The sequence below is a fragment of the Staurois parvus genome, unplaced genomic scaffold (assembly GCF_062004578.1).
Source record: "Staurois parvus isolate SC_StPar_1 unplaced genomic scaffold, SC_StPar_1.0 ptg000960l, whole genome shotgun sequence".
NCBI lineage: Eukaryota > Metazoa > Chordata > Amphibia > Anura > Ranidae > Staurois > Staurois parvus.
This window is the reverse complement of record NW_028318756.1, coordinates 354,013-366,498: the sequence shown is the minus strand read 5'-3', so window position 1 is coordinate 366,498 and position 12,486 is coordinate 354,013. Positions and strand designations below refer to the sequence as shown.

At 44.5% G+C, this 12,486-nt stretch overlaps 1 protein-coding gene across 1 annotated transcript; it reads right to left on the bottom strand.

Moving 5' to 3' along the window:
• Window positions 1-8,766: 8,766 nt before the first annotated feature.
• LOC149441665 (uncharacterized) lies at window positions 8,767-11,952 on the bottom strand. The gene is made up of 3 exons (XM_089657044.1): window positions 11,516-11,952; window positions 11,265-11,406; window positions 8,767-10,064 (listed from the first exon to the last, which is right to left on the bottom strand). The coding sequence occupies exons 1-3, from the start codon at window positions 11,648-11,650 to the stop codon at window positions 9,322-9,324; spliced, it is 1,020 nt and encodes a 339-aa protein (XP_089513170.1). The 5' UTR covers window positions 11,651-11,952; the 3' UTR covers window positions 8,767-9,321.
• Between the last annotated feature and the right edge of the window lie 534 nt (window positions 11,953-12,486).

Genomic DNA, 12,486 nt, shown 5'->3' with positions numbered 1-12,486 from the left:
CAAATAAATAATATTTCATCATAAACCTTTGCCAAAATGTATTCCGTTATCTTTTTAGTAAAAAAAAAAAACCCAAATTAGTGTATAACCAAAAATTATAATTTAAAAAAAAATGTTTTTTAGAATATTATTTATGTGTTTTTTAACCTACTGTCACCCTAGCAGTACAGTGTCACCATGGTGACACTGTACTACTTGTGGGGGATGATGAAGATTTTTTTTTTACACCCATTAAGGCTGTAAAAGCAATCATTTCTCCTTCACTCTGGCTGCATTCTTGCAGCCATTGATAAATACTGTGTGAGCTGTGATTGGTCACAGGTTGTCACATGGTACAAGGCTGTTGTGAATAGCCCTGTACTATGTGACCTCTGTGATCATTCACAGATTTCACACGTAGTAAGCAATGATGTCAGAAGTGACATCTTGCTTACTACTCTGCATGTGATCACTGATTGGCCAATCAGTGATCACATAACAGAAAAAAGAATAATTAACGAGCGCTTGGAGATGTATAAAAAGCAGCTGGCATGAAAGGCACAAACCTCAAACCTTCACACTAAGACAATATTGCATGCAGCGCTATAAAAAGTATAAAATAACATATACAGTAATAAGTGATGGACTACTAGTGCTTAGTAGTGATTTATAAGTGTCCACATAGTATAATGCAGTAGCATGCGCGTGGAACAGTATATATAGGTTTGTCCGGCTAGTGCTCGCTCCCTTTGATAACGTGCTCGTCCGCACGAAACGCGTCAGGGTGGAGCCTAGCCGGTGACGTCACGCCGTTCCGTACCTCGTGGAGGCCGGCGCCCTTCTTTGAATCTGGGAAATCCTGTGAGTGACCTGTGTTTACATTATCTTCAATAAAGAACCTTTTTGGAACATACTACACTATCAGTATTTTTTGGGGTGGGCTTTCTGGTCAAGCCCCCCCTCTCTTAAGGTGGATACTTCATATGAGTGCCCTGGTTAAGGAACCTGGATTAGCCCTATAAAGGTTTCTGGATGTCGGGAATCCCCCTGCTGGCCAAGAAGTGACAGAGTGACAGCTTGCCAGATGATCCATACAGGTTCAACTTTTCTGGGACCAGGAGTGGTCTGACAACTCAAATGCGCATATTATGCGCTTTCTGGTGAGTGCATAGTATTAAACACTTCACAGCACGGAGTTCATCACGTCCTGCACAGTTTATTGGGACTACTGCATTATACTATGTGGACACTTATAAATCACTACTAAGCACTAGTAGTCCATCACTTATTACTGTATATGTTATTTTAATCAGTGATCACATGATTGGGACCTCACACAGAGATCCCGTACGACGATCGGTGTTCCACTGTGTCTGGAGGACGCAACGGGCACCGGATTGCGTTGCTCCCGGGGAGCACGCACAAGCAGGGGGTGGGGAGGCTGTTTATAAACAGCCACCTGCCCCTGAACTGCCTGTTCTGTCTCTCCAATCTAAGCATTGATAGTGTGATCTCTGTAACTTACAGTTGTGATGAGATAGCTATAACTTCAACCTCAGCTGGATACCACAGTCAGTGACTCAATCGATAAGACATCTTGCAGATCTTGTGAAGTTTATTCCATAAACTGAGAGAATCTTACAACAATGAACATTCGATAGGTCAAAAGATCATAATGTTTCCTGCTCCATGCCATGAGGCTAGAGCTGCAATGCAATCCTGGGAAAGAGGGAGGGCTATCTATACAACATTAACTAAACCAAAGGAAAGGAAAGAGCAGAGAAAAAATATAGAAAACACTTAAAGGCATATGGCAGTCATGTGAAACATGACACTGCCACCATCCGGCTGTTTATATACAACGGCCAGACGGGAGATGGTTAAGAATCTAGATCAGATCTCTGAGGATTTGTCTGACTGTAAAGGGATAAAATCAACTTTAGAAATGAGAATGTGAAAAGCTGAGCATTGCGAATCCCATCTCCAGCATGAGGTAGATGGCCAAAACCGCGCAAATCAGCAATTGGTACCGGAGACACAGGAGCTAAAAGCCAGCAGTACAAGGGTTACACCTTCTACTTGGCAGACTACAAATGTCATTGAACCCTTTAGCAGCTCACACCCAGACCATTCTATGAGGCCTAAAATTGTAATCCCATTAAAATCAGAGGCTTCAGAATCTGAGAGTAACTACAGTGACCCCCCAGATGAGGATGAAATGCCTTCCAGTAGGGAACATTATCTTCCTAAATTAAGACCCATCTCACTTCATAAACACCCCAAAAGTGAGAGAAAATCCCAGAGGCCTGTGTATGATACCACCAAAGTGATACCATTCCTAACAGAAACTGTGGGCCTCTTTACTAAGAAAGGATCCCTTCTATAATTGATCACACAGAAACCTACGAGGAGGCGATGATGACCCGAAGTTTGAATTCTGACAAACAGAAAACTGAATTTGTCCCATGGGTGTCTCAGCCAAAGCACAGGAATTTCTTGACTTGCCTCAGAGACACGGGTGTAATAAGATGGTCTGAAGTGGTATCAGAAATAAATGCAGAATTTGGTCCCTACCGCTCAGCTACTGCTGATAAAAGAGACATTTTGACTTTAAAATGTCGGCCAAATCAAAGTCCCCGAGAGTTTTTGTCCATTCTCAAGAATGCCTACAGCCTGGCTGAAAAAGATCCTGATTATGACAGCCCTGAATGTGTCCAATTGTTTTATGATGCTTTGCCAAATAAAAAAGAAATGATTTTGGCCCGAGATTACAATCCCAGAAAAACTCTGGATTGGCTACTGACAGAGGACCACCCTCTACGCTGGATTACAGCATGGGGAAGAGTCTCAGGGCAGGAGATTTACAAAGCCCACAGAAAACATAGCTGAGACTCAGATTAAAAAGGATCCCAGAAAGTTTGAATCCTCAAAAAGGAGTTATGCTGAAGTTGTTGAAGCTCCAGACCTCTCAGTCAGAAGAAGTCTAAACCCAATCTGGATTTCACGAAGGTCCCCGTCATTGACAACTCAGACAAAAAGCATCAATTTACTAAGCGACAGGAGAAATCAGGGAGGTTATTACCGGAATTACAGGTCCAACCAGAAAAAGGTCCAATCTGGTTCTGAAACAGAACGTTCTGTCAGATCCCAGACATCCAATTCCAAAACTCCAAACCCAAAAGTCCATTGGAAAAGTAGAAGTAATCTATATGAAGCCTGGAGCAGATGCAGGTCAGTTCAGTGTATTAGCAGAACAAATGGGGAAATAACCAATTTCTTCACTGCTAACACTAAGAATCCTTTTTTCGGGAATCCCAATCCTGCAGAAAATCGTCCTCAGTAGGAAGCAGGAATGAACAGGTTAAAGCATCAAACAATGATAATGCCTGTAATGTCCCGATAAACAAGAGAGCACAAATGAAGCCAAGTGTCTGTATGTGTGAGAAGGATTGAACCTGTCCTATGCCAAAAGGTAAGGGGGGGGCAGAATGTTTGTGTTTCTGTATTACAGCCCACAGAATCCTCCACAATGAAAACGTGACAAGCCGTCCAAGGAGCTTCCATGTGAAGAAGAAGGGGGGGTCAGCGGATGAGACAAAGCATAAAGACACCTTCACTTCTCCCCCAAGGTACCTCTGCCCATTACAGGACATTGACAAAAGGTATTCCATTGAAGTGGAATGACATCATCATTTACCAAAGATCACGGCTTTATTAGACACGGGGAGCCAAGCAACTATTAGAACTCAGAAAGATTTCCAACAAATCCAAGACTTCTCTTCAGGGAAATATAAAGGTGAAAAGTTTCCCAGCAAAACCTGTGAGTGTATCCGGTACAGCCATGAAGGTATCAGGTACGGCTTGGCTACATTTCATAGTGGGAAATAAAAGAATCTGCCATCCCACACTGCTAGTTGGTTTGCCCTATGACCCCTAATTATTGCTATAGATCTCCTTCAGAGATGAAACCCTGTCATTGATTTTATCAGTGAGGTTATATGGTCACAGGTCAATGTGCCAATTAATTATGAGCACTCCCAATCCTATCACAATCCGTGTAACTGCCACGTGATGGAGGAAAGACCGGACTCTATTGAGGTCCATTTCAGGAACAGCCAAATTCCAGATGTTTCCTTCTTACAGGCAACACCTACCTCCACCTTATGTGGACATGAGGAGAACACCATATGTGTGTCCCCTGAAAGAGTCAGAGATGTCTGCCTGGAAGGGGACGTTCTATTCACCTCCATAGAGAAGATACTGACTCTACTGGGTTCAGTAATCATACACAATTCCTAGCAAGGATTGGAAAGGTGAAGGAGGATGTGTTCTTTCCCTTCAAAGTCAATGACCTGGGAAGAACTAAAAAGGCTAAACTGGCTTTACACCGGGAAATAGTTACATTAGTAGAGATCTACTAAAACAAATGTCTAATCCTAAAGTAGTCAGGTATCCCAACCCTCAGGATAACTGGATCCATGATCTGGATAATGACTCCAAAAGTCATAATATTATTGCCAAATGCATGTTATCCATTTCAGTTGGGGGTAAAACGGCCAATCATTTATTCCTGGTAATCAATGAGCCCCGGTATCAGATTTACATTGACAATGATCTAGTGCATCACTTTGCCATTCACTCGGATCTGATAAATTCCACATTGTGGACCAGATTAAAGGGGATCTATGTAAATTTATAGATGAACATGAAGCCCTTAAATCATCCCAGATAGTGCCATATGCAGGAAACATATCAGTACCACATGATGTACCTATACAGGTACAAAAAGGACAAAAAGAATCCTGATGCGTTTATATGTCTCTCAAATAAGATGCAACATTCAAGAATTTTGGTAAATCGTACACCAATGGTGAATATCCAGCCATTGAAAACCCAAATAATTATTAATAATGGAGCCCCAAATGAAATCTCTTTGCCCCAAAACATTATAGTTGGTTTGGCTTTAGATTTAGTGCTGGATTGTGCCCAAGGTTATTGGACAGTCAGGATAAGTCCTGGAGACCAATGCAGACTGGCCTTCACCTTGGATAAAGAACAATATACCTGGACCCGTATGTCTTTAGGTTACATAAACTCAGGCCATGAATTTGCTGGTTCTTACATAAGGCCATGCCTGATGCTGCAGAGAGAGGACATGTAACATATGTGGATGATATTTTATTGAAAAGTACTTCTGTTGAAAAGCATATCCAAAACATGAGACGTGCTAAATCAGCTGAGAGAGGCAGGTGTTACAATGTCATTACAGAAAGCCCAATGGTGCCGTACCAAAGTCACCTTCCTTGGACATGAAGTGACCTCTGAAGGCCTAAATCCACAAAAGAAGAAAGTGGAGGCTGTTGTGATGGAAGCGTAGGCAGGACAGGACAGACAAAGAAGATGGTAAACACACAAAGCTTTATTGAACTAAGGAAGGCACTCAATCAGGGCAGGAAGGTAGCATCCAGGTACCCAAAAAGGGGAAGAGAGGGGAGGAGCCCAAAATAATTGTAATACAGCCCACAATAGAGCACTTCGGGTAGCGATGGCCCAAACACTCAGGGGGCAGTCCAGGTAGCTATAATCTGGGCATGCAATGGGGCAGTTCAGGCAAGGGTAATCCGAGCACACAATAAGGACAGTTTGGGCAAGGGTAAGTTGGGCACACAATAGGGGCAGTTCATGGCACTCCGCAACATGCGGCTTCTAGGGACACTCACAGTAAGTGGCTTGCGGATACTCAGCAGCAGGCGGCTTCTAGGGACACTCACGGAAGCAGGCTTATGGGGACTCAATGGTGTCTTGTCTGTGGAGTCTGACCTCAGCACAGCTCCCCCACAGCTCTCTAGGGACAACAGCAGCCTCAAGGGGATTCAGAGGGGTCTTGGCTGTGGGGTCTGACCTCAGCTCAGCCCTCACACAGCTATCTTGGGACAACAGCAGGCTCATGGGACTCAGCGGGATCTTGGCTGTGGGGTCTGACCTCAGCTCAGCCCTCACACAGCTCTCTAGGGACAACAGCGATCAGCGGAAACTCAGCATCTAGGGAGGGTAATGGAGGGGCTCTCAGACAGTCCCGGTAGGGAGAAATAAGGGGGGGGAGTTCACGGACAGTCCAGGCAGGGGAAACGGGGGTATGGACACTCACAGTTCTGGCCGGGGTTCTTTCTCTAGCTGCCAGCGGTCGTTAACAGGCCACGACAACCCTCAGTACATGGCAGGTAATCCACAAAGCAGGTAGTTCTGACACACAGCAGCAGTGGGTGATCCTGGCCCCAGCATATTAGGCAGCGTATTGTGGGGCCCACAGCAGATATTTCTGGTGCATGGCAGCAGTGGGTGATCCTGGCCCTGGTGTATTAGGCAGAGTTGCAGTGGGTACCGGCTGTGGGGGTCTGGCCACAGCTCAGACCCCTCACAGCACCCTGTCCTGAGTGGGGGATGAACACACACCCACCTGGGTCCTGCGCCGGCCTTCTTAAGCGAGTGCAAGACACTTCCTGGTTGCTCTGGCAACGGCCGGTCCAGCGTCGGGTTGCTGGGGCAACGAGACACGCCCCTTACTCTGGCCGCACTTTCAGGAGTGCAACATTTGTCTCTGGTGGGTGCAGAGCTCGGGAAGCCTCGTGCCCATGCTGCGCCCACCGGGGGGCATGTGGAGACAGGTCGGCAGTACTGCGCTGGAACACCCGGCGGGTGGTCACTTTCCCCCCATCCTGCGCAGCCTTTCTTTAAAGGGTACATCAGGATGTGAAGAGGTGACAAGAGGCGGGGGGAGAGGTGCCACTTCTCATCCTATGCAGAGGGTGAGGGGACACAGGGGAGACACAGGCACCGGGGGGGTGGCAGAAGAGGAGCAGGCACTCCGTGACAGATGTGATGAAGTGTAAAACACCCCCCAACATCAGTGACGTGAGATCATTTGTGGGTGTGATGAATTACTCACGTACGTTTATTGATGACTAGGCAGAAATCAGGAAACCTTTATTGACATTACTAAAGAAGAATATACCATGGACATGGGGGGGGCTCAGGAGCGAGCCATGAATGAGCTGACAAGGAAACTCACCCAAGCCCCGTGCCTGGTTTATCCAGGAGGAGGAAAACCCTTCTATCTGGGAACTGGATTCACAAACCTCAGTATCAATGCTGTACTGGATCAAATACAAGACAATCTGAACCAATCATTGCCTATGCCAGTAATTCCCTGTCACCTGTACACATCAAATCCAATGACTGTGAGAAAGCATTACTAGCCACAGTCTGGGTCCTTCAAAACTGTAAAAGTTACATTCAGGGTGAGGAAATAATAATATAACTGAACATCAATGTTTTTTGGCATCTAAATAAGCACTTCTTTGTTTTTTCTTAATGCACTACGTCTCTAAGCTCTCTTTTAATAAGATGCTGGAGATAAAAAATGCAAAATGTTTACTATTGTTATTTATGTTTTTTGGCCATCAAAAGAGGCACTTTTTTCTTTTTTCTTAATGCCGCACTTCTCTAAGGTCTCTGCTGGAGATAAAAAATACAACATGTTTACAGTAATTATTATTCCATGTTTTTTGGCATCAAAATAAGCATTTTTTCTTATGTTATACTTCTGTAAACTAAACTTACATCCTTTAAAAGAGACTTTACTGCAGTTACTAAAGATGCAGGAGATAAACAAAAAAATACAAAATGTTCACTCCAGGTTTAAAGCTGTAAAACTTGATATTTTGATTGCACCCGATTGCTATTAAGCTATTGCTGTGATGTTTAAATTGACATAATAAAGTTATAATTGCAGTTTTTTTATATTTTGGACTCTTTATTCTAAAGAAAAATGTAATTTTATAAGCTTTAAGGGGGTGTGGTTGGGGGCAGGGCTAGGGACAGGGTTGGGGGATGGGCTGGGGGTGGGGTTGGAGGTGGACCTGGGCAAGGTTGGGTGGGGCAACTGGTGGAGAGTAAGGTTTGTGCCTGGCTAGTAGGTCTAGACTCAAAATGGTTTATCCGGATGTATACAGTATATATATGACAAGGCAGACTACTTCATGTAACATTACATCTTCATCTCAGATTGTAAGCGGATTGGATTGGCCTGTGTATGGGATTCCAGATCAAGTCATGACAAGGTACACGTTGAGCGTTGAATATCTGGGTGTAGAGAGATCACGGGGGGGATTTGTATATCTGTTGTCACATGTTGCTGAGTTACTGATTTCTTACACGACATTTCCAGACAGTTGGATGTAATTCATTAATATTTGGCAGTAATTGCTGGCTTGTATTTCTCCCCATTATTGTGGATTAGATCATTGTACTGTTATCTTGTATTGTTTATTATTTATCATCACCTATTAGATTTCATCCCCATTTTGTACTGATTTATATTATTAATAAATATATATTTTTGCACATTATTGCTTTTTATTTTGTCTTCCAATTATCACAAATACAGAACTGGGATGTCGGTTACTTTGTGAGAATTAGTAGGGAATCTCCTTCATTCCAGATCCCGCCTGTTTCCATGAATTGTATACGGATTATTTTCTCACAGATAAAGTTCTGACAATTTGTACCGTTCTGGTGTTTTTGATCCTCAGAAATGAGATCTGCCGTCATCAGACATGATGGATTTTCAGACATCTCTCCCATAGTTTGTAGACTCTATAACTCTCCTACACACTGAATCATAGACACTGATTGGGGTTATTGTACCCAAGAAATGGCGCAGAATACACCTTTGTCTACATTTATAAGGAAAGACCATTTATTTGTAAAAACAAGAAACAAGCAAAATTGGTAAAAAGTGGTGTTTAATACCACCAAAATAAATATCTATTTGTGTGAAAAAATTACAAAAATATAATTTGGGTACAATGTTGCATGACTGTGTAATTGTCATTCAAAGTGTGAGAGTGCTGATAGTTACCAGTCGGCCTGGGCAGGAATGGGGTGGAAGTGTCCGGTATACAGGAAGTAGAACCATTTTTTTTTAAAAAGACCTCCAAGTGTTTGTGAAATCTCCCACCACAAAATGTACTCAGCCAATCACAGGGCAGGACTCCATTTTTATTCTTCTCCTGCTATCAATGGCCAACCCGATCCCACACTTCATCCATGTCTTTTGGGGCCTCTGATCTCCTTATGGACTGTTTCTTCCATGATGAAGATCAGCCATGGAGTATATCTGAGGTGTATATCAGGGTGTGCTTCTTCCCCACATGAGAGCTGGGATGTCCAGCAACATTCATCTAGAAGACATTTCCCACACTCAAGGCACTAATACACCTCCAGGGTTGTGTGGGACCCCTGATGTACAGGAAGACAGGACTTCAGTGAGGAACATTTCCCTCACTCAGGACAGGAAAGTGGCTTCTCTCCCGTGTGAGATCTTTGATGTTTATGAAGACTGGACGTCTGTGAAAAACATTTCCCACACTCAGGACAGCAGTACGGCTTCTCCCCTGTGTGAGATCGCTGATGTGTGTAAAGATTGGAAGACTTTGTAAAACATTTCCCGCACTCAGGACAGGAATACGGCTTCTCCCCCGTGTGAGATCTCTGATGCTTGTTAAGATTGGACTTATCTGAAAAACACTTTCCACACTCAGGACAGGAATATGGCTTCTCCCCAGTGTGAGATCTCTGATGTGTGCAAAGACTGGACTTCTGTGAAAAACTTTTCCCACACTCAGGACAGGAATGCAGCTTCTCTCCCGTGTGAGATCTCTGATGTGTGTAAAGACGGGTCTTCCTTGAAAAACATTTCCCGCACTCAGGACAGGAATACGGCTTCTCCCCCGTGTGAGATCTTTTATGCACATTAAGTTTGGATTTAGAACAGAAACCCTTCCCACACTCAGTACAGGAGAAGCTCTTCCCTGTTGGAAGGCCGGCCCGGCCCCGCACAGTCTGAGGTTCCTCAGGATACGAGGAATCCGATGGTCCATCTACACTGGGTGGTGCCGAATGGACATTGGAGGGAGCCGGGTTTTCTCCTGGACTATACTGTGTGGTGTCCTCATCTTCTACTTTCCAGTCTGGAGACAAAGTGAGACAATCCTCGGAGGTTTTCCTCATCTCCCGGCCATGGACTAAAATACAAAGACAAAGATTACTAGACAGGAGCTGATTGGTTCCCCCAAACCAGGACTCCGCCCACATCAGGCAGCTTGGTCTCTGAGGAGCTTACAATTCCACCCTCAAGGGAACTAGGAAATGGCTCCTCTGATCTCCTACCAGGTCATTTCTTTATTCATGGACCTTAGTCAGAGAGTGAGGAAACAACCAGAACTGTCTTTTATAGGAGGGACAGTGATGAGGGGATTATAGGACGAGGGTCCCCACCCCCTCTATCACTCATCATGACAGAGGCATGCCTGTGTTAGCAACATCACAGGAACATATGCCCAGCAATCGTCATTACAGTCATGGATTTTCTCCTGTTGCCCCTTTACTACACTTTCCAGTTCGGAACATTTTTCTTGGTAGGCTATAGCGGCCTCCATGTCTGGGTCAGATTTTTCTGTGCTGGTCAGAGGTCAGGCTCAGAGACCAGTATTTATAGAAGAAGACCAACCAACAGGATAGGTATACAGGTAGGTCACCCTGACAGATGACGTGGGCTCACCTGAGGTGCGGGGTCTAAGCACTAACCAGTATCACCAAAGCTCCAGATGGTGGGTATGGGTTTTGCTGCGTGTTAGTACCAGGTCACAGTTGTAGTAGTCAATAAACAAGCCAAGGGTCAGTAACAAGTGGTTCCAGGTCAGTAGTGAAGGTACAGAAGGTAGCAGGAGAGACAAGGGCAAGATATTGGATGGAGAAGGAACAATAATCTGCCAACCAGGAAGTGCAGAGACATGGCTTAAATCAGGAAGTTCATGGGAGGAGCAAAGAGTTCAAGGTTCAGCAGAAAACACAGCAATGGATTAAGCAAAGTGCCGTCCATTATATCAGGTAGCTCAGTGCGAAGAGTTACTACCAGACACAGTACAGGTCCTGGGTTCAAGTCCAGGCTCTGACAGGTGTCTACGTTGAGCAGAGGCAATGAATTAATATTTAGCTTCCAGCTGAACCCCAGAATCTCCATAAATCCAGTCTAGATACATAAATTGTGTCTGCAGCACAGAGAAGGAAGATTATCCGAGAGAAATCCAGGAATACAGGACGGGGAACACAGCTCAGGAAAGTGACCAGGGGATTACAGGCTGATATCACCCAGTCCCCGCCCTACTCTGGACCAATCAGTGAGCAGTATGGGTGGAGGAATGGATTTAGTGTTCATGACCCACCTGTGCTGATCTCTGTAGGAGTGTCCTCCTCTATAAATGTCCCCGTTATTCCATCCTCCTCCATAGACTGCTGATCATCCCTCACATACGCCTCTTCTTCTTCTGATTTCACCTCAACTTTTATATACATCAGATCTTCACTCTAAACCAAGAGAATGAGAAATTTCACCAAATATATAAATATAAGATTACATGAAAAATCCACACATCATCTCCACAAGTCCATGTTCTAGATGCTCCATCCCACCAACCTTGTAATGGTGAGGGATGGTGTGATTTTCCTGTGTGGAATCCCGGGAATACAGAGGACGGGGACATCTCTCTGGTGGGTTCCTGGTATTAGGTGGCTCCATCATATCCTTGTGTCCTTCTGAAAACTCCTCCATCACTCCATACTCCTCATCCTCCTCTTTATACTCTTCTTTAACATCAATATTATCATCCCCGAGGATTCCACTCTGAATATATAATAAAATGACATCAATGGTAACAATGCAGATAATGTACAGATCCTAATGATACTATCAGTGATTGGAGAATGTCCCAGAATTCCCGGCACCGCTCACCTCTCCTGTCAGCAGCTCCATCATCTTCTTGGTGACTTCTAGAATCTTCTGCATGTTGTGTATCTCAGGGTTTAGGGAGTCACATGGAGGCACTGTGATGGTCATATGATCACCTGACTTCAGAAGAGGAAATCTCTGTATTGAGGAACCAATAGGAATATCATGTTAGAATCCCAGAATCCTCCTCACCTCTCCGCTCAGGTCTGTGTTTTATTAATAGAGATGAGAGTGATGTCATGTGACCTCCCAGAATCCTCCTCACCTCTCCGGTCAGGGTTGTGTTTTATTAATAGAGATGAGAGTGATGTCATGTGACCTCCCAGAATCCTCCTCACCTCTCCGGTCAGGTCTGTGTTTAATATTAGAGATGAGAGTGATGTCATGTGACCTCCCAGAATCCTCCACATCTCTCCGGTCAGGTCCGTGTTTTATTAATAGAGATGAGAGTGATGTCATGTGACCTCCCAGAATCCTCCCCACTTCTCAGGTCAGGTCCGTGTTTTATTAATAGAGATGAGAGTGATGTCATGTGACCTCCCAGAATCCTCCTCACCTCTCCGGTCAGGTCTGTGTTTTATTAATAGAGATGAGAGTGATGTCATGTGACCTCCCAGAATCCTCCTCACCTCTCCGGTCAGCAGGTAGATGATCTCCAG